Source organism: Macaca nemestrina, chromosome 5 (genome assembly GCF_043159975.1).
Source record: "Macaca nemestrina isolate mMacNem1 chromosome 5, mMacNem.hap1, whole genome shotgun sequence".
Taxonomy (NCBI): Eukaryota; Metazoa; Chordata; class Mammalia; order Primates; family Cercopithecidae; genus Macaca; species Macaca nemestrina.
In genome coordinates, this window is record NC_092129.1 from 16,792,698 (window position 1) to 16,815,677 (window position 22,980).

General features: G+C 37.4%; 1 protein-coding gene across 2 annotated transcripts in view; it reads right to left on the reverse strand.

Annotated features, from left to right (window-relative positions):
* Nucleotides 1-22,980, reverse strand: part of LOC105499731 (laminin subunit alpha 4) — a 148,829-nt gene that overhangs the window by 26,088 nt on the left and 99,761 nt on the right. For both annotated transcript variants that reach the window (XM_071096337.1, XM_011772502.2), the window contains exons 15-26: nucleotides 22,727-22,868; nucleotides 22,013-22,109; nucleotides 18,324-18,440; nucleotides 15,974-16,153; nucleotides 12,308-12,447; nucleotides 9,630-9,803; nucleotides 8,869-9,014; nucleotides 8,267-8,429; nucleotides 7,259-7,392; nucleotides 6,629-6,800; nucleotides 3,650-3,781; nucleotides 1,992-2,134 (exon numbers count right to left, since the gene is read on the reverse strand). In XM_071096337.1, the coding sequence (XP_070952438.1) occupies nucleotides 1,992-2,134; nucleotides 3,650-3,781; nucleotides 6,629-6,800; nucleotides 7,259-7,392; nucleotides 8,267-8,429; nucleotides 8,869-9,014; nucleotides 9,630-9,803; nucleotides 12,308-12,447; nucleotides 15,974-16,153; nucleotides 18,324-18,440; nucleotides 22,013-22,109; nucleotides 22,727-22,868 (1,740 nt within the window). The remainder of the gene's footprint in view (nucleotides 1-1,991; nucleotides 2,135-3,649; nucleotides 3,782-6,628; nucleotides 6,801-7,258; nucleotides 7,393-8,266; nucleotides 8,430-8,868; nucleotides 9,015-9,629; nucleotides 9,804-12,307; nucleotides 12,448-15,973; nucleotides 16,154-18,323; nucleotides 18,441-22,012; nucleotides 22,110-22,726; nucleotides 22,869-22,980) is intronic.

The following is a 22,980-nucleotide window of genomic DNA, read 5'->3' on the forward strand; positions in this document are numbered from 1 at the left end:
TAAAAGAGGACACAAAGAAATGGAAGAACATTCCATGCTCATGGATAGGAAGAATCAATATCATGAAAATGGCCATGCTGCCCAAGGTAATTTATAGATTCAGTGCCATCCCCATTAAGCTACCAATTACTTTCTTCACAGAATTGGAAAAAACTACTTTAAAGTTCATATGGAACCAAAAAAGAGCCTGCCTTGCCAAGACAATCCTAAGTCAAAAGAACAAAGCTGGAGGCATCAGGTTACCTGACTTCAAACTATACTACAAGGCTACAGTAACCAAAACAGCATGGTACTGGCACCAAAACAGAGATACAGACCAATGGAACAGAACAGAGCCTTCAGAAATAATACCACACATCTTCAACTATCTGATCTTTGACAAACCTGACAAAAACAAGAAATGAGGAAAGGATTCCCTATATAAAAAGCGGTGCTGGGAAAACTGGCTAGCCCTATGTAGAAAGCTGAAACTGGATCCCTTCCTTACTCCTTATACAAAAATTAATTCAAGATGGATTAGAGACATAAATGTTAGACCTAAAACCATAAAAACTCTAGAAGAAAACTTAGGCAATATCATTCAGGACATAGGCATGGGCAAGGACTTCATGTTTAAAACACCAAAAGCAATGGCAATAAAAGCCAAAATTGACAAATGGGATCTCATTAAACTAAAGAGCTTCTGCACAGCAAAAGAAACTACCACCAGAGTGAACAGGCAACCTACAGAATGGGAGAAAAGTTTTGCAATCTACTCATCTGACAAAGGGCTAATATCCAGAACCTACAAAGAACTCAAACAAATTTACAAGAAAAAACCAAACAACTCCATCAAAAAGTGGGCAAAGGATATGAACAGACACTTCTCAAAAGAAGACATTTATGCAGCCAACAGACACATGAAAAAATGCTCATCATCACTCACCATCAGAGAAATGCAAATCAAAACCACAATTAGATACCATCTCACACCAGTTAGAATGGCGATCATTAAAAAGTCAGGAAACAACAGGTGCTGGAGAGGATGTGGAGAAATAGGAACACTTTTACACTGTTGGTGGGACTGTAAACTAGTTCAACCATTGTGGAAGACAGTGTGGCGATTCCTCAAGGATCTAAAACTAGAAATACCATTTGACCCAGCCATCCCATTACTAGGTATATACTCAAAGGATTGTAAGTCATGCTGCTATAAAGACACATGCACACGTATGTTTATTGCAGCACTATTCACAATAGCAAAGACTTGGAGTCAACCCAAATGTCCATCAGTGACAGACTAGATTAAGAAAATGTGGCACATGTACACCATGGAATACTATGCAGCCATAAAAAAGGATGAGTTCGTGTCCTTTGTAGGGATATGGATGCAGCTGGAAACCATCATTCTCAGTAAACTATTGCAAGAACCAAAAACCAAACACTTCATGTTCTCACTCATGGGTGGGAACTGAACAATGAGATCACTTGGATACAGGAAGGGGAACATCACACACTGGGGCCTGTTGTGGGGTAGGAGGAGGGGGGAGGGATAGCATTAGGAGATATACCTAATGTAAATGACGAGTTAATGGGTGCAGCACACCAACATGGCACATGTATACATATGTAGGAAACCTGCACATTACGTACATGTACCCTAGAACTTAAAGTATATAAAAAAAGAGTAAATGGACAAATGCTGTTTTGTCTTCACACAATACACATGTTCCACCCTTCCTATTGCTGATGAGAAATATTGCATTAGATCATGTTCTAAGAGTAATACAATAACTGAAGAAATCTGTGATTACATCTATGTGATGCTAATTTCAGGAGGTCCTGAGGACTGACTGCAGAGGGCTTGCAGGTACATGAATGTGTGTGCCTGTACCTATTCCTGTGTGTAAAAGTAGCAAGTAAGAGTGCGGACACTGTTACTAGACCTCTCCTGGATGTTGCCAGCCCAGTACATTGCTAGGAACAAACAGCTACTTAACAAAAAGCCTTACCTGGATTGTAAGATTTCTGGGGGAGCTCCTCCAATATATATATCTGTAAAAGGTATTTTCATCTTTTCATTATCCATGCTCTTGACATGCCTTCTGTCAACTACCAAGATCATTTTCTTATCATTGTGGTAAATGATTGAGATCTGGGAGAGATAATGTATAGTAAGCCTTGATTAACTATTTAATATTCAGTTCTTTGATGACTTCTATATATTTTAATTCTCCTGGCTATACTAGCTATTCTTCCATGCCTTTGTGCTTGTTTGTTCACAAAATGGGGAATAGATATAGATAGATTTTCTTTTCTCACAGACTTGAAAACTCTTGCTTCTACAAGTAGCAGTTCACATTTCCTGGGAAAGGAGGTCTGTATGAAGAGGGAGCCAGCCCAAGAAAAATTTTGCGATTAGACCTATTGTTTCCTCCTGCTCCTTCTGAGAGGATTCAGGAAAGAGCTATAAACAGGTGCCACTGTTCTCTTCTTTTTTAAAAACAACTTTATTCAAGTCTAGTTGATGTACAAAGAACTATACATATTTTATGTATGCAATTTGATGAATTTGGACATATACAAACACTCATATCATCCCACAATCAAGGTAAGAGACATATCACACATTTCCCAGCATTTCCTTGTGTCCCTTTGTGGTGTGTGTGTGTGTGTGTGTGTGTGAGCATGTGTGTTAAGCACACTTAACATGAGATCTATCCTCAATAAATTGTAAATTAGTTATAACTATAGGCTCCATGCTGTACAGCAGATTTCAAGAACATACTCACCTAGCACAACTGAAACTTTATACCCATTGAACAGCAATGTCTTATTTCCCCCATCCCTAACCCCTGGTGACCGCTATTGTATTCCCAAGCAGGTGCCTTCTGGAATCTAGATTGCATGTTACCAGGTGTAATTTTTTGGTGACACAGTGAGCAGTTCTAATGAATCTGCAAAACTGCTAGTCAGAGAAATAGTTAAAATATTCTTTTATTGTAAACCATTCTCATGAGGCTATGGACTTTGAACTGAAAAGGGAAATACAGTCTCCTACCCCTTGCATTTTGGTTACACTTAAAAGATATTATGCCTTGTATACACTTGATCAAATTGTATATTTAAAATAGTTAATGAAAATGGATGAAGTATATTTTCAGTAGTCTGCACATCTGTTTCAAAACTAAAGGGGATTCTTTGTGAGTTCTCTTTATAAGGAAAACTGTGCTACTATTTTCTACATGCTGGATAAGTGGTTTAAAAGGAAATTCTGTATATTCTTGTTACATTTAGTGGGGCTCAAAGGACAAGCAAAAAAAATGGCTGTGCATCTACACTCTGGCTCATTCCAGACGTGCACAGAAGTACTCTAGAGGAACACCAATTGAGATATTTAAGATTAATAGAAGCCTTCTGGTTAATGAAGCAATTAAAAGGAATCTTTCAGTGACTTTTTAATTGGAACATCAATAGGAAAAATACATCCATTGTTTTAAAGCAAATGTCTTCCTGGGGTTGAGAAGATGAGGGTCCTTCAGTTGCTCCTTGGATACGAAAGCTCTCAGTATATTTACTATCCTGCCTGTCTCATTTGTCCGCCTGATTAGATCAACAGATCTAAGTATAAAAAACAAAACCAAAACCAACCAACTACAATGATTTGTACCTCATGGTATTTTGCATCATTAATTTGAGCTTTCTTTAACGTATCTTCAAGATGCACAGGGCCACTGCTGAATCCAAAATCATAGAACACGTGTAGGTAACCATTGCGCATTTCCAGTCTGAAAAACATACTCTGGGGAGAGAAAGAAGTTGTAAGATAGGAACATCTGTTATTATGCGAGTAGAGTCAGTTTTGGCTGAATTTGAGAAATATGACTATATTCTTAGTTATTGGAGCTATTTGAAGACTAAGAAAGTCTTACGAAATTCTTATGAAATAAAAGTGACAACGGCTGGAAGTGGTGGCTCACACCTATAATCCCAGCTCTTTGGGAGACTGAGGCGGGTGGATCACTTGAGGCCAGGAGTTTGAGACCAGCCTGGCCAACATGACAAAACCTCATCTCTACTAAAAATACAAAAACTAGCCAGGCATGGTGGCAGGCACCTGTAATCCCAGCTACTCGGGAGGCTGAGGCAGGAGAATCGCTTGAACCCAGGAGGTGGAAGTTACAGTGAGCCGAGATCATGCCACTGCACTCCAGCCTGGGCTACAGAACGAGACTCTGTCTCAAAAAAAAAGTGACAACTACTTCCATATCAGCAGCTACTTCTCTTCTTAATATATAAAAGTTAATTTTATACACAGTGTAAAGATTCTTCTTTTGTTTTCATTCTACTTTCTGAATTAATGGATGAAGTTTTAAGTCTACATTATTGCCCTTTAGCAAAATCTTGAAAACAGAGTATAGTATACCAGTTTATTCAACTGCCTTGTCTTTAGGAAACTTTAAAAAGTTATAGCAGGCCAACAGATGTGACTGCATTTATTTTAGGTGAAAATTAGTAATATTAAAAAATAATTTCAAGGTATACTGAAAATAATTCTTCCATATTATCAGCAAATATGGATTTTAAAAAAGAAGGCCATTGCTGTATTGTTTTGAAACACTGGATTTATGTAAATAAATATAGAATTATTATGCACTTGGAACACATGATGTTTGAGAATCAAAGACATTTTGTAACACTCAGGTGACTTACTGATGAGGTTTGCTTGTTTCAGAAGATAGTTCATAGATACAAGAAGTCAATGGATTTGAAAAATAAAGCATTGTGGCAAGGTCCCTATTCTGTAGGAAGTGATCTCCTGAGTGGAGTTTGTGCATTCCTGGGACTGTGGAAAACAACTTATTGGAGTTTAGAAAGAAAATATTTCAACTTTATACTAATTTAAAAACATCTAAAATAGAGAAGAAAATATTTCAACGTCCATTTATACTCACTAAAAAATCTAAAATAGAGAAAGAAACTAATTTTTAATATTTAATACATGAATTATTGACTGTGGGCCTTCATTTTATCCTTTTGTCAGACTTTCACAAAATTCACATAATGTGTGTGGCTTCCCAAGAGGGGTTCCACACTTGAAGGGTTGAAGGTAGTTCCTCATCCATTTCTTTGCTTCTCGCCTATTGCAATTTATTGCAGTTTATGTGTGGCTAGTTACATGGATTTAAGGGTGATATAACTGAAATAATAGAATATTTAGATTCGTATTGAGATGGAGAGTGATGTGAAAACATTTTGAGACACACAGATATTTGCTGGCTACTTCCTACAAATTTCTGAAAATGCTGTCAAGTTTATAAAGGGTTACACATTTTTCTTTGTAACATGAATTATTCTAAATTTGTTGAACTTTATTTGTGATGAGAAATGTCTGACAGTAGTATGAAACCTACTAGTTAATTCAAAAAAGAAACATACTGTCACATCAGTGTAAGGGTATTATCATAATAATGGATGAGAAAGTAACTTTTTCTCTTTTTTTTAAGGACAGTTATACTGTGGAGAGATGGTTTTTTAAAAAGATGTTTGGGAATTTTTCTATTGTTAAGTGATTTTGTTGATAGGAACAATGCAAATGCAATCCCACAAAAACTCTCCTATCAGCACTATTAAAACATTTGAGGGAAGACATATCTAAACTTTAGAAAAATCTTTCAAATAAAGATTTTCAATAGCTTAGAACCCTTTTATTAAAGTTTACAAAATGATATCTGGTTAGCTTATAAGAATTAATATTAGAAAAAAGGAAGCATATCAGTCAAATCTCAAAGACAGCCTTTGCCACCTGGTGAATGTGATTGAAAACTATTTGAGTTAGTAGGCACAGCTAATGATATGCTTCTTTCATTTTTTACTTTTGTGAGGTATCTTGTCTAGTTACAACAACCAATAAAATTAGTGTTGAAATAAACTGGACTTAGGACCAGACTTTTGAATCACTGTATCACAAAGAGTTTAAGGATTTTCAAAAATATTTAGCATATTTAATTACATTTTCTCACGAAAACTATTTTGTTTGAGGTGTACAGTAAAGTGCTATTCAAAATAATTTCGAGTGAGAGAAAAACATTTCTGTATCATTAATAAAGTCAATTTACTCTTCACTTTAAATATATATAATCTTTTATTTTATCTTTGTATAATTTGTCCTTTATTGCAAGCTTTGAATGTTTCATACTATATTTATATCTGTTTATAGTACACATGTATCATTTATAAAGATATATGTGTGTGTGTACATACATATATACTTATATACACATATACATATATATAAAGTATGCAAGCTTTGCTTTTAAATTGATTAGGGCATATGATTTGGAAAAGTTAGGAGCCCAGTGCAGAATTTCTGCAGACACGCTGCTGTCCTAGATCTTGGTGCTAATTTCCTCAAAGTTCTCTTAGTTTATTTATATCCAAAAATGTACTGTAGGGAAATGCATCTCAGGGTTGCTTTTATTTATTGCTGTCATTACTTTCCTGAAGAAGAAAATCCAATCTGACTTTTCTAAACTAGAATTTCAGTTTGATGGCATGACACACTGGACCTGGGAAGGTTCCTGGAAACGTGAGTAGCAGAAAGTAAAGGAAATAAAGGAAAAGTAGTAGGACTTGTATTTTTACTCACTCCATTGACCATCAGGAGAATAAGGCTGTTGTCAGCTGGTGTTCGAACTTCTATGTCAAAGCGAGTCACCTGACCAAATTTCCCTCTCTTTGTGATGTCTCTCACCACGGCATAACCGGAGCCATCGAAGAAGTAACTAGCAGCCCGACTCTGAGTGAAGGCCAGCTTATCTCTGAAATGGAAACACAAGGGTCATTTGAACACTACAGTTTCTGTTACGCTTTTCAAGTGAAGCCCTTTTAACTCATTCTTCTAACATCTTCTGTGGCCCTTACAACATTTAAATGAAGTCCTGTTGTCTGCACGGAACAGATAAAGAGGTATTTGTAGGTATGTTAAATGGATTGTTTTCTTCTCTATCCTGTGTGCCAAGACAACTGAAGTCTCCAGGGACACCCTAGTGCCTGGAATCCTAAATCAAGGCTGCAAACAAATTGACACTTGATACTTGGGCATGCTCATCTATGATAGAGAATAGGTGAAGAGTTTTTTTGCAGGTATGACTTAACGTAGTTTCAAACCTGGCTTCCCCAAAGAAAAGTTTGAGAACCTGAATATTGACTCATACTTGTTCTATCTGCTGCTCTTGCATAAATATCCAAGTCTTTAGTACTCTCAACTGTCTCTTACCGGGCACAGGGCACTGATGTGGAGGGGTCCATATTATAGATGTGCTTAAAGTTGTATAAGCTGATCACATCATTATTCAAAGTGGCCAGTTCCAGGCAGCCAACGAAGCCAGGCAGGTTTAAGCTGTTAGGGAGCTGTTCAATAGAAAAAGCAAAACCAACTGTCTCATGGTCATGTTTTACTCAGACATTACAGAACAGACAATGCAACTAATAGTAGGTCAAGGAGACCTACCCCTTCATAGAAATGTCTTTCTAGACCCGAGTGTGTTTATGCCAAATCATTTAGATATGCAGTAACTTGTCAGTTGTGCAAATCTTAGCAGAGAAAGTGGGATTTACTGAGCATTGATTATGTGCTGGTCATAGGCTGGACAGTGAATTCATGACAAAAATCAGTCCTTATGCCAGCTTTGTGAGGTAGGTATTCTTGTTCTCATATAATGAGAGGGAAAATAATCCTCAGAGAAAATCCAATCATGTGCCCATAACTAGTAATAATAGTCCTGAAATTGGAACCCCAGATCAACTTCTCATCTTCTTTGACCTATCCTTTATCCCCTCTTCATCAGATTTCATACTCTCTCCTAGGTTCCACCCCATCTCTCATCCCAGATACTTTATTTCATACCTGTATTAGGTGAGATAACTGAATTTTTGAAACCACCACTGCAAAGCTGAACATTAGATCTAAACTGTGCTGACACCACAAGCTACGGACATTCCTGTGGCAGGTGGGGGTAATATTAATTACATATGCATGTATAAGAATGAATGAACGGATCTTCAGGAGTCAGCTATAACCTGAAAGCATTGACATTATGAAAATATGAGTAGCATAGACCAGATTTACACATCAGGTTTATAGATTCTGGTTCAGAATTCTACTTCCCCCAGAAGTAAGCTCTTAAAGTGATATCAGCAACCCCCAAGTCATTATAGGTTTATGGATTTATAAAAACAATTACTGTAGATTTGTAATAGGTCAAAATAGAGCTGTATGGCTGACCTTGAAGTTGGAAGGCACTCCACCAACATAAAACACCGTGTCCTCGGGGTCCAGGTCCAGCAGGGAGTCATCTCCTGAAAATTCCCCCTTTTTAATGAACTTTTCCTCTGCTGTGCTACTTAGACTCGGGACTGTTAAAAACACCTTTCCATGTTTTCCCACCCTATTGAGATAAATAATTTTCATGTGTTATTATATAATTTATAGAAAATACTTTTTAAATGTCAAAATGTTAATGTTTCCTCATCACAAAATGGGTAATTTAATTTTGTGACACTAGTAAGCATTTATAAAACATCACAATCAATGGGAAAGAGAAGAAAGACATTTCATTTTGAAATTAATTCCTGGATTGGCCAGGTAAAATCTAATAATCAGAGCGTGATTTAGAAATGACTTTTTTTTTTTCTTTTCCACTAAGGTGTTTGGGAAAGAATACAAGAATAATGGAAGAAAAGGGAGCAAGAATAAAGGGAGGAAAATGCTATTTATAACTTCCACAGGAAGACTGCGTGTGTGTGTGTGTGTGTGTGCACGTGCGTGTGTTCAACAGGTTTCTTGTGAATTGTGCATATATGCCCTGTGTCACGGATTCACTGTACCTTTCAATCTTGACAATGCTGAAGTAAGCAGGCCAGGAACTGACGGGCTTGGAGTCCAGGGGAATCTCCACATCTTTGGTTCCCAAATTATAGATGTATACCAGGTTATCATTTTTGATTGCAAGACCCATATACTCTTTTTTGGCCTGAAATATCAGGAAGTAAGAAGTCATTTAAATTAAATTCATAGGAATGAACATCATCTTTTTTAAAGGACAATCAGAAATCCAAATACTTGGGTATATACAAGTGATTTCTGGCCTGAATTATTACCCAAAGCTCCTGTGAGACCCGGCAGTGGCTCTTCCTCTCCAGCCTCCAGCTGTGGCCACATCAGAGTCTGCTGGCCCCATCCTTGCTCAGGCTCATGGAAATTTGTTGGCTACCAGGAATGGGCTAATTTTTTGAGGCTACCCAGGGATATAATATAGCCTGACAGTTCTGTTCACTATGCATCTCCAAACAGGATTCAGCATCAAACAGAATAGGCTTCTGTCTTTCTGAAAGACTTTGAGGTATTCCATTCACTCATCAAAGTTAGCAGTGCGATGGTAATAGGAAACAATCCCCACAATTTCCCACACAGAGAAAAAATCCTTGTTCTTGAGTCATTCTTTTAATCTTGTCATTAAAATGAGATCTTCTGAGTTACCAGAATGGGCATTGTTTTGGTTCATTTGCCTAGTAGCTTTATTTTAGGCAAGAGAAAAAGCAGCTCTCCTTGTAAATATTATTCCCTCCTTTCAAACTCATGTGCTTACGTTTTTGCTTCCAAGGTACAGGATAAACTGATCTGCAGTCTCGGTCAGTTCTGGCTGCCTCACAGGGGGTTTCATGTACAGGCTCAGAGACGTGAAAGCCTTTAAGTCATCCATACTGGTTCTTGAGTGCACTTCCACAGCTGACTGGCCATCAAACATCATGGAGACTTGGATCTGGAGTTACACAATGGTTTCATTAAAAGTGCTTTGCAGAAATGGGCAGAATGCTTTCTCATGGTTCTCAGTGGTCTTCCCTCAGAGAGAGCCTCTAAGCTCTCTTCACCTCCATACCTTTAGTTATTCACTCACATCCTCCCCTAGTTGAAGAGAAGACTCAGGGCAGATTGTGATATAGTCATTTAAAGTGGTGTGAAAGAAAGCAAAAAAAGTGGTGACTAAGTAGATCCAAGAATGAGGATAAATATGAATTCCACAACGAACGGCATACTCGGTTTGGGTGAACTAAACAACTTACTCAAGTTGTCTGGTCAGTATACAGTTCACAAGGCTCACAAAATTTGTATATAACTAATTGGGAGAAGTCGAACTAATTTCAGTTACTAATACAGCTGGGACTTTCTCCCTAGGGTCCTCATAAAACAGGCATGGGGTGAGACTGTGAGCAACATCCTTGCCCTTGTCTGCACAGTTGGGAGGGGTCTGGACTAGCTTTATAGTCTCAGACCAGATGGGCTCTGCCTCTTCCTAGCTGTGTAACCTTGAGCAAGTCACTTAACCTTCAGTTTCCTCATCTGTGAAATGAGGATAATAAATTTGTCGTGAGCATGAAATACGATAACTCTAAAGTGCTTTCCAGTGCCTGGTCCTACCATTATAACTGTAATAATGAGTTCATAAGGTGTCTCTTATAATGGCTCACAGAAAGGCATCACAACAAAGCACAATTCAGTAAGTGCATTTCTCAGAGGCCCAATATGATATGCTGAACTGGTCTGATTCAGGGGTAATTTGTAGAGTATTTACAAGTGGATGGATTGTGTATACTTATGCCATTTAGCTGAATCTTTCCAAATGATTAGACATCTTTACATTAATTTACTAATGTTGATTTGGCTAATGTGAGTGGTCAGTGAGCTCAAGGCTCTGTATTCCCAAATGACTGGAGTGCAGCTGTCCTATGTTACCAGTTGAGTAAAAACCAATACACCTTTTTTTTTTTTTTTTTTTTTTTGAGACACAGTCTCACTGTCACCCAGGCTGGAATGCAGTAGCACAATGTCAGCTCACTGCAACCTCTGCCTCCCAGGTTCAAACAATGCTTGTGCCTCAGCCTCCCCAGTAACTGGGACTACAGGTGTGCACCACCATGCCCAGCCAATTTGTGTATTTTTGGTAGAGACAGGGTTTTGCCATGTTGGCCAGGCTGGTCTCAAACTCCTGGACTCAAGAGATCTGCACACCTTGGCCTCCCAAAGTGCTGAGATTACAGGCATGAGCCACTGAGCCTGGCCAAGACCAATACATCTTAATAAACAAGACGTGTGGGGGATTAAAGTCTTACATTAATAAGTGAGAGTCTGAGAATAGTGCATGTCTGCATGAAAAGCATCTCACTCGGCGGCACTGAGTGAGCTCCCAGCTCCCAAAGGTAGGGCTAAGTCTGTCTTCAGCAAATGGTCTTAGGTGATTAAGGTCCCAAAGTCATACTCTTTATAGCAATAACATTACAAGAAAGCACTCATCAAAACCTAGCTTTTAGAATGCCATTTCTTGATGTACCTTTAGATAAGCATTTTTTGAAAATGTTCACTGGGGCATCTAAATAAGGTAATTTGTGACAGGGGACTATTTATCACCACCTAAAAGTCAGGTCTATTTATCAAGAATAATCTTCTACAGTACAAAATAGTTGATTTCTAATGCTTCTTTCTGTCAGTAATTAGGACCAGTAGTCTGCTCAGGCTGATTCTTAATTGAGAAAATAAAACCATATACTTTGTTCATAAAAAGGGAGTCTGGTCTATGAATCAATTAAAAAAATTCAAGAGGTCCAAGAACAAGCTCCACTTTGCCACACTGAAAAGTAATTGCTGTATCAGGAGATGTTACAAATGCCGGCTCTAGTTATCTTGTGCTAGGTTGCTTCTATGTGTCTCCAAACAGTGTCTTTGTTGAGTTTATTCCTCTTAGCCAGTATGTGATTTCTCGGTCAACCCTGCGGGCGGTCAGTAAAAGCTTCCGCATAATTTGTGTTGTATCAGAGAATTTCTTGAAGGGGTGGGACAGATGGGATAGATTATTCCATTGTGGTGATTGCACTAAAGTAGCTGTTAAAATAACAAATAAAATATAAGAACGAATTGAGGCTTTTATTGAGGCTTTACTTGATTTCTTTTGCTATATTAGCTTTATTGGCTAGTTTAACTCTGTGGTTTTTAAACCTGACTACACATTAGAATAACCTGGGAGCTTTGAAGAACATACAGGTACTGAGCCCTTCCTCTACAGAGTCTGATCTATTGCTTTCAGGTTGGGACCAGGAATTGGTTTCGTTTTCAATGTTCCTCACGTGTTTCTAATTAGCAAATGGGGCTGAGAACTACTGAGTTGGAGAATACAGTGGAAAGGTCCAGGCTCTGGAAGCTGCCCAAGCAGTTGGAGCTCAGCTTCGTGTTATTATTATCACTGAGTGACTGATGAGTCTTTTCATCAGTTACCTTGCTGGCAACACTTCTGGTCTGAGCAATGAGCTCTCGGATCCTCTGGATGCTGGCAGACACGTTGCTTGCAGGCCGCTTCTGCTCAACCGTACGAAGCTGATCCAGGAGCTGAGGCACAACTTCTGTCAGATTTCTTACTGCAGTCAATAAAAATTAATCACTTGAGTAAATATCTCAATATTAAGCATATTTCAAGAATCAGATGTAGACAACAAACACGGATTACATATGGTAGAATCCTGCAAAATTAATCGTAAAGCCTGTAAGGTACATGGATGTGCTTTGGTCAAGGAATAGGTCGAGGCAGACATCTGGGCCAGAGTGACTCAGCGAGTTTAGGGCACAGGTGCACACTCCATTTGTTATATAACCTATTTGTAAGCGCATACTTGGCTCAGAGCCACTGTTGTTTGAAAAGGTATAGCTGCCCTGCTGATGCCGTGCACAGGGCACATGCACTTGCACCCAGAGAAAGAGGGTGCCAAGGTGGCCTGTCTTGCAGATGGACAGAGGGAGAGCCAGGGCTCAACATGGCTCGCGGGTGTGCTGGTGCCCAAAGACAGAGTAACGCTACTGACCCCTGTAAGGGAGAGGCAGTTGCCTTGAAGGCAGGCAGTGGGGAGCCAGGAGCCGACTTGTGCCCAGAGAGAGTTAAGCTGTTGACCCTGAAGGCAAGGGAGAGCCGGCTGTGCAGCTGTGTGTGGGAGCAGCCCGAGCAAGCAGCTGAGACACAGCAGACAGTGTGAGAGAGCTTCTGATGAGAGAGCGGCTGAATAAAACTACGTTTCACCTGTCTACATCCCCCAAGTGTTCTTTCAGCAATCTGCCACCCACCCACTCCCCTCAGACCTCAGCATGGGCTCGAACCTGACCCCGAGCATGACATTTGGCATAGTTGTGGACCTAACAAAGCCCAAAGCACAATTCATTCCTATTTTTGTGACATTTATAATACTTATTGATCTAAAAATTGTATGTCGAGCAAGCTAACTTTTTCTAAAGGGCAGGGTCCACGGTATATAATCAAATGTTCTTTTAACCATGAAGCACAGGTTCTGCTTGCATTTCTAATATAACTGATATAACAGGTAAAAAGGAATACTGGGAAAAAGGTGGGAAGATTGTTTTCCAGAATGTCCATGCACACATCATGCTGCTGCTACTGTCCCAGAAGAGAGCACTAAATGGAGGACACAGGTAGCACTCAGAAAAGTGGCAACTGTGCCAAGGTAGGGGTAGGCGGCCATGGTCTGTGGGTGCAGACAAGGGTGATGCTACAAGCAGATCATAGTGACCTTTTATTTCTTTTTACTCTTGGACATCTTGCTGGAGAACAAAACAACCTCTGGGTGTTGGGGGTTGAGGGAAACAGCAAAAGAGGAAGTGGCCGGAGTGCGAGACAACACTCCCCTTGACTCAGTCTAGTGCAGCTGTGCCCAATAAGGCTGACACTGGCTACTTCTTATGTCCTTCTTTTTGAATGCATAACTTAAACATAGAAAAGAGCGTGAGTCAGCTGGGCGTGGTGGCTCACTCCTGTAATCCCAGAAATTTGGGAGGCCAAGGCTGGTGGATCACCTGAGGTCCGGAGGTTGAGACCAGCCTGGCCAACGTGGCAAAACCCTGTCTCTACTAAAAATATAAAAATTAGCCAGGTGTGGTGGTGTGCGCCTATAATCCCAGCTACTCGGGAGGCTAAGGCAGGAGAATCGCTGGAACCCAAGAGGCAGAGGTTGTAGTGAGCCGAGATCGCACCCCTGCACTGGCGACAGAGCGAGACTCTGTCTCAAAAAAAAAAAAAAAAAAAAAAAAAAGCACCAGTCATAAGGATACGGCTTGTTGAGAGAAACTCAAAGAGAATGGCATAACTTTTTCCAGAGTTTCATTGACTGAACAGTGATTCTTAAAGTGTGGTTCCCAGACAAGCAGCATCAGCATCACTGGGAACTTGTCAGAAATGCAAATTCTTGGCCCTGTCACTGAATCAGCAGTTCCAGGAGTGGGATCCAGCAGCCTGTGTTTAACAAGCCCTCCAGGTGATTCTAATGCACACTGGTATTTGAGAACCATTGGCTCAGAGACAAATACTTTTGAGGTATTCTCTTACCTAAGGGCAGGGCCATGGTCATTAAGCATTAGTAGCTGGGCAAGAGCAAGCCTCTTCCTGGAGAAAAACTAAACTCAGATTCAGGAGACTATGTCAGTGCAGACCAAGGAAACACCCCTTCTCTGTGCTTAGGACACACAATGTTTCTCCAGCACAAGGAATAGAATTAAGTAAAATAATAGCAACTATTAGTTTATTATATTGATTAATACAGAGGTAAATATTTATTGTTTGGATCACTGACAAGAGCATTTATTTCATAGTATACTAATCTTTAAAAACTAGACATAATATACTTAATGAATTATGTTAGATGTTGATTATGGAAATGTATATAAGAGAGAGTCCCCCTGCTCCCTACAATCAATTATCTCAGAAAAAGGGGGCCACCTTATATTAGAATATTTATAAAGTTTCTTACATTATGGTATCCTCTTTCATTTACTTTGTTTTGAACCACAAAATGCTATTTGAGAAAAGCACAGTAAACAATTTCAATTTTTTTGAAAGTTCTGGATGCTTATTGGAATCACTTGATAAAACTGGTAAAAAATGGAAAAAAGAATGTAACACAGATTTGGTACATATTCCCGAGGCCATATCATTATAAATGTAATAGCTGAATTTCATGTAGGCAAATCTTTTAAAGACAAAATTTTAAAAGCACTTCCATGAGTGGTTACATGGAAGAAACGAACATATACTTAAAAGATCATTATAAAAGAGCTATTTTACTGTTACGGGAATCGGTATTTGTAAATTGGAATAAAATTTGCAGTGGCAGGTCATATATGGATTTATGACCTCTCTTAATTCAGATACAAATGAAGGTAATATTGTATGCAAAACCATATTAGAGAACAAAAAGTTCTAGTCATGATATTGTCATGATATTGACAGACATTGTTATTTAAGAAGTTATGAAGTGATTGGATAAAAATGTGAGAATGGAAAAAGGGACATTTCACAAGTACTGCATGGTTCTAATATCTACAAAATAAATTAGGTGGACATGAAAATATTTCATTTTCACTTCTATAGAACTATATATTCAAGTTGGTCAACATGCTGTTCTTAATAGAAAGCTGGAGTTATGTTTGGCCATGTTCAGTACTTGTTGGTAATAACCTGTTTTACTCAGATAAAGAAAAAGCAATGTTGACTAGTAAAAGCAATGCCATTTAGTAATTTTTTTCCTAAAAGCTAAACAGTATTGTGTTAGGATTATTTACCCAACATTTGATTAACCTTGTTCCCTAAAGGATAAGTCTTACATTGATACAATTGCTACCATTATTTCACATAGAAAAAATTATAACTCTTTACCAATCTATCTAGTGTTCATTCAAAATATATGTATGTTTCTCATATGTATTCAGACAGGTATAGATAGATAGATAGATGAATAGAGCAAAACCTTTTCTTTTTCTAAGCTAACTTCTATAATTTTCAAATCCAAAACCCAAATGAAGAAAACTGTTTTTTGACAAAAGATGTATAGAGTTTAATGGCCAATTCCTCAATTAGATTCAAATTGTGAAATTGCTAAGTGATACCTGCATCCCTAGCAGAGTCCACTGCAGTGTTGTAAGCAGAAGAGTCAAAATGTTGAAGATTCTGTGACCAGTTGGTTAGATTGTTGGCCATGGGGGCAGTGGCCTGCTGCACCTCCATCGTCGTCCTGTTGGCTTCCTCGGTGATCAGCCTGGACTGCCCCAGGCGCTGCTGGGCATCCCCTTTACACAGAGCATAGGGTCATTCACTTTGCAGAGAAGCTGGACATTTGCTGGGGAACACTAACACCCCTTTAACCCTTCAGTGAAATAGATCTCACATTTTGGGCTCTTAAGCAAAAGTAAGATTTTTAGATAACCATGCGGCCCACTGAAAACATTTCCAAATTAAGAGATAAATTTAAAAAGAAGATTAATTGTATTTCCTGTAACCTGGTGAGAAAGCCATAGAAAATGCATATGAGTTAATATGAGATTTTAACTCATAAGAGGTTCGTGTCTGAAATTAATGGCAAATATCACTTTCTTTTCTGAAAAAGTAGGCTTGTGGAACACTTTTGCCATAAAAATGATGCTATAGAAATTAATTCATAAAGAAAGATGTTTTTAACAGAAAAGAAAGCAAATTTCAAAGAGTTTTATTAGTGAATTCTCATTTTGTTAAAAATTACATCTGTAAAATAACCATAATGTAAATTTACAACAAAATATTTTGTCTAGGGGATGGGATTATAGGTGATTTTCTTCTTTTTTTCTTATCAGAATTTTCTAATATGTCTATAAAAATAGTTTATTATTTTTATAATACTATAGTTCACTTAGGTGATTTTATAACTTCAAATTTTATACATTTGAAGTTATGCCCTAATTTGGTTATTGGATTGGTTATATGCCCTAATTTGGTTATTGGATTTCTTTGGTCCCAATTGTAACATAATTATAACTGTAAAACAATTATAAATTTGAAGTTATACCATCACCTAAATGAATTCTGATTATTTTTGTTATAAAAATGATACTTAATTTAATAATATATAAATAATAAATAATTTATTAAAGTGAGGATGTATTTCATTTAGCCTCACATATTCTGGATTCTGATAAATGCTGGTTTGAATCCTGAATCTGCTTCTTACTGGCTGTGCTTGTTGCAAGTTCCCTAACCTTGATGAACATCAGGGTTCATATCAGCCTGAAGGCAATAGTGGTACTTATCCCCATGACATAAAGTATTAATATGTTTGGCTGTGTTCCCACCCAAATCTCATCCATAATCCCTACGTGTCATGGGAGGGATGGGTGGGAGATAATTGAATCATGGGGGCAGTTTCCCCATATTATTCTTGTGATGGCGAGTTCTCATGAGATCTGTGGTTTTATAAGTGTCTGGCATTTCCCCTTTGCTCAGCAATCATTCTCTCTCCTGCCGCCCTGTAAAGAGGTGCTTTCTGCCATGACCGTAGGTTTTCTGAGGCCTCCCCAGCCATGCAAAACTGTTACTCAATTAAACCTCTTTTCTTGTAAATTACCCAGTGTTGGGTATTTCTTCATAGCAGCGTGAGAACGGACTAATACAGGTATGTTGAACACTTAGGACAGTGCCCAGCTCACACTAAGCATCAATAAACAGTCACTCTGATGATGGTGATGATGAGGCTTCTCCGTGAAAGACCACTCACCTGGCCAGAGCTTTGGTGCACTGTAGCACTGTAGCTAGGATTTGCTCATTCTAGTAAAACACGCGTATGCTACACTAGTGTTTTAACTTTCACTGTGCCAAGGAAGGCACATCTGCTTCCAATCGCATCTATCTAAGATACCACTGCAGTCCCAGATTAAGCAAAACATGTGTTTTTGTTTCTCTGTTTGGGCTTGCTGGTCTCCCTGGTCTCTATTTGGTCTCTGTTTGGGCCTGTTGCTTATATGATAAGAATGACTTGACATGTAACAGAGGGAAGCTGTTTACAGCTGGGGCCAAAGAAATCCAATAACCAAATTAGGGCATATTGTTATGAGGAAGGATATTCATAAGAGAGCCATTACCAAACACTATAAACAGCATGATCCCATTAAAAGACACACACATGCACACGCGCGTGCGCGCGCACACACACACACACACACACACACACACACAGAGGAAATGCTGGAAAAAAAGGCTCTCAAATCTAAAGATCACCTCTAGGTGGTGTAATTACAGCATTTATATTTATTTTCTTCTTTTTATTTTCTAGAACTTTTTTTTGGTAATGAATATGTTATTCTGTCATCAGAAAACAACATTTATGTATAAAAACATTGACAAATAAAGAATTACCTAATCCTTCCGTGAAGGTTTACCTTACACTCCAGTGAACCAACAGATGAGACTTCAATTCTTTCTTATGCTTACCTCTCTCTGCTGCTTGTAGTTGCTTAACGGCATCACTGAGTCTGGTTTTAAGGGCACTTTTCCTTGCTAGGGCTCCACCCACACGCCTGCTAGTGTCAGCCACTGCCTCATCACTGCCTGTGGAGAAGCAGCAGAAAGAAGTACTAGTGGAGCCAAGATGCCTCAAAAAGGTTTCCATTTCAACAAGGAAACTTCTCATTTGTACGATGCAGTCATCTGCAGTATTTGCAGCATTCTGAATACTCTGAACATAGATCAACAATTCTGGAAAGTAGCATTTAAAATTTGAGGTGCAGAATTGCAGAACACTTGTAATACTGCTTGTGAGTGACTTAGGATGCCATAATGGTTAATTTCTTTAATTGAAACATATAGCCGTGCCCTGACTTACAACACCAACCACACAATTGGTAAAGAGCTGAAAAGAAAAAAATCTCTCTGTCTCTATATATATATGATGATGACTGGTTATAAAAATAATCCTTGTTTTCTTATTTGTTTCAATAAAATTTTAATTGCTATATAGCATACATCTAGAAAAAGGCATCCTTTAAAAACGCACAGCTTGACAAATGTTCACAAAATGAACACAAAACATAAACCAGCATCCAAGTCAAGAAAATAGAAACTTATTACCACCTTTTAAGCTCCCTAGAGCCCCTGTGATTACCCGAAGATAATCACTATTTTGAATTCTATCTCCACCTGTTTGTGTCTGTTTTTAAACGTTATTCAAAAGAGAGAATACGGTATTGCAATCTTTTATATCTGTCTTAATTTCCATATAGCGCTATAATAAATCTTGATAATGCAGTTTGTCTTCCAGCTTTGTTTTTATTCTTCAAGATGATCTTGGCTATTCTTGGCTTTCCCCTCTCATTTCCATATAAATTCTAGAATATTCAGTTCAGGTACTTTAATCAATACTGAATTGAATCTGTAGATGAATTTGGGAGAATTGTCATTTTTACAAATTTTAGTCTTCTACTCAATGAATATGGTATTTATCATTTATATACAAATTCTTGTTTAGATCTTCATTTATTTACATCTTTATGTGTAGCAACCTTAGCCTCTTTTGTCAGATTTATTCCTATGTATTTGATGCTATTGTAAACACTGCTATTTTAAAAAGTTAATTTCCCTTTGTTGTGTATAAAATTAAACCAGATTTTTACACATTGAATTGGTAATGTAGCATGTCCTTGTATGGTTTCTAATATTAGTGGAAAAGCATTCAATATTTCCATTTTAATATATTTGCTGAATATTATTTTATTTTTCAGATTATGGAAGCTTCCTTCTATTCCTAGCTTACTGAGAGTCTTTTTTAAAAATAAAAAATGAGTATCAAGTTTGTTAAATAATTTTTCTGCATGTAGTGAGATGACCATATGAATTTATCCTATATCCTATAAATGTGACAAATTACAATTAATGTTTTAAATGTTAAACTATTCTTGAAATCCTAAAACAAACTCAAATTGGACATCAAATTAAACTCAAATTGGTTTATTGTTATCTTCCCCCCCCACCAAAGATGTGTATAAGGGGTGGTGGTGTCATGAAGTACAGTTAACCAAATACAAGTACTTCTTGTATTTTTTCTGGGTAGTGTGGAGAATTTGCATTGCACCCTGCCTTCTTCCTCTTTCTAATTTCAATTTCCAAACATTATAATACAAGCAATGTTTTAGCTCTTATTTTTGGGTCTCATGACTGCAAAAACAAAAAAAAAATCCTGCCTGATATACTGAGAAAGAATATATTTAACTCTATATTTGGAGCTCTTGATAAAAAGATGAGGAAGAAAATCTATTTTGGGCTTGATGTTTATAAGAAGAAATGTTTCATAAGAAGTGTGTTCTATTTGGAATTTACTGACTTGCATAAATATTTTTCATTTTGCAAATGAGTTAAGTAGAAGATTCATTTAAATAGCAGCTTCCTGAGATTATATTGATTATCAACTATTTGGTATATATAATGAAAGAGAAAGTTGGGAAGTAAAGATTACTGATCATTAAAGGGAATTTGGAATGAAGAAAAGGTAATCTAAAATTATAACATAATTTAGTAGATGACTATGGTTTAATTTGGAAACCTGAATGTACATCACAAATGTGTGTATTATCAAGGGAAGACAGCCCTGTAAAGTTCTAAGCCACACAGTACTAAGTCCCTATTGTTGTTCCTTTTGCAAATAAATACATGAAGGGATTTAGCCAAACGAGATCATGAAATAGGTGAACAGGTCTGTAAAATATTCAAACAGGCTAATGCAGAGAGATTTATCAGACAGAAAATACGGAACTTTGAAGGGATGTGGGTAGGGGTCGATTAATGGTTAAATTTAAAATAGAAAAGTTGCTTTTATGAAGTTCAATAGCTCAATAATGACAAGACTGAGAGAATATATTACAAGTTATCAAAAAGAATAAAATATTTAAGTCACTGTGTCATGAAGACTGACACATTCTGGTCTTCACAACACAAGAAATAAAAGCAATACATAGATATAGCAACATTTATTTAGAAATATTTTACTGTTAATATTCTAATTCTTCACTACTGATATTCTAATTATTTTCCGTACAGTATGTTCAGGATAGACTTATACAATAAATTAATTAGACATATAATAATTAGGCTAGAGAAACAATGGCACTTTTTACTGCCTTTGTTTGCCCAGAAGAATAAAATAACAGTTGTTTTATGAGAAATAAATAGTTAAGTATCTGTGTATGAAAAGCAACATGCATTTATCTTCTCTATGTAATGGCTCTTTGCAAAAGAGAAAGAAAATGCATGGTTAAATGAGATTAATTACTTTAACAAAATTGGGTGAGATTTATAGTTTCAAACTTGGCCTTTGTTTTTAGGTGGTAGTTAGAAGTTCGCTAGATGATGAATTTCCAACCTCATTAGTCAATGTTCGAAAGTCCTTAGGAATTAGTTCATCATCTCTGAGATGAATAATGTTTAGTGAATTTCTTAGTCCATTCAATTGTTTTTAAGAGTAACTCACAAGATTCAAAATTGTCTAATGCGATTTTGCTTTTATTTTTCCTTCCTTCCCTCACCCTTGGATGCGAGCACTTTAGCAGATGCAAACATTGGCCTTTGGAAATCCTTCTTACCACATGGCTGTTAGGTCTGTTCTAAATGCAGTAACCTATGTAGAACACAAACTACAAAAAAAAAAAAAAAAAAAAAAAAATGCAAATAACCAGATGACTTTGTGGTGCCCTTTTATCCTAATTGACTCACAGTGATGACCCATTCCTTCATGGGAAACATTTTAAAAGGGCTTCGGAATTGTTCAAGGAAGAGGAAATTTTGTGCAATACAGTTTTAGTGTTAAGTGTATTTTATGACATTTCCCCCTAAAGATGGATATTTATGGTAAGTTTCTATTAGTCAGTCTGTTTGATTAGCAGGCATAGCCACAGCATGTGAGATAGCTATATGTTTCCACGTAGTTTACTACGTGGCATTTTTTTTTTTAAATCACAATTTAAAGTATCAAATCTTTGCTCTTTTGTAACTAGACTCCGAGCAGGAACTATTGATATGTTATTTAGTTATTATCATTCTTTAATCCTAGATTTGGAAACCTCTGTATACATGTATGAAAGGAGGGAAGCAGCTATACATTAGAAGGGAGATAGGAAAGTGAAGATATTTACTAGACTCTGCCTTTGCTTGCAGTTCTCTGGCTTGATTGAGGAGGTTCTCACTTTCATCTTTATGGTAAATGATTTGAGTATCAATCCCACTCACCGCCTACAAAGGAATTGGGAGGAGAGAGTAAAAATGACAGCAGAAGAAATGAACTATTCATAGTTGTAGGATTTAAATGACACAGTTTATCTGCTAAACGCCAAGCAAAATTCATTCAGCTTCATTTTCACAGCTCAAAATTAAGGTCAAATCTGTGACCATGAGAAAGTAATGTGTTTGGCATTTTCAAGGTAATGTGTTTTTTTGGAAAGATTCAGTGAACCTAGAACAAAGCCCTGGCCAAGGCCCCACCAAAGTGCTTGCCACATAGAAGCCACGCAGCAAATAATTTTGAGTTGAAAAAAATCTAAATGAATGCATAAAGTATCTTCTCTATCAGCAAGAACAATTTTAAATACATATTTTTTTTTTCAGGGACTTTGGCTAAAAAAACGAGCTGTCAAAGGAACTGGCATTTGCTGACTGGATTACAGCACATCTTGAAGAACCTGCAGACTGAAACCTTCACGGCATTCATGAAATGGTCTTTCCTTAGTTCCCCTGACCTTTCCACTCTTTCTGCCACTTGGATTTCACACTGGAAGTTCAAGAGACGACATCAGAAAACAGAAAAGCCAGTGGGAAAGGCAAGGTATAAAGAACTTTAAGGGAGTACTCACATCATAAATTCGGTCAGTGGTGTTCAAAGCAAATTCTGCTGTTTCATTGGCTTCACTAACATAATTAACGATATTTTCATAGACATTTGATGCATCCAAAGCCTTCTGTACCAGCCCGTTCATATCTGAACTGTGTAACTTCCTGTTAATAAACAAACATTATTATTTCTCCCTCTTACCTTCTTGGGGCCATATTTAATGCTTGCTTTTTAAATACTTCTAGGATCACAAATGCTTCCTTCCTCTTATTCAAA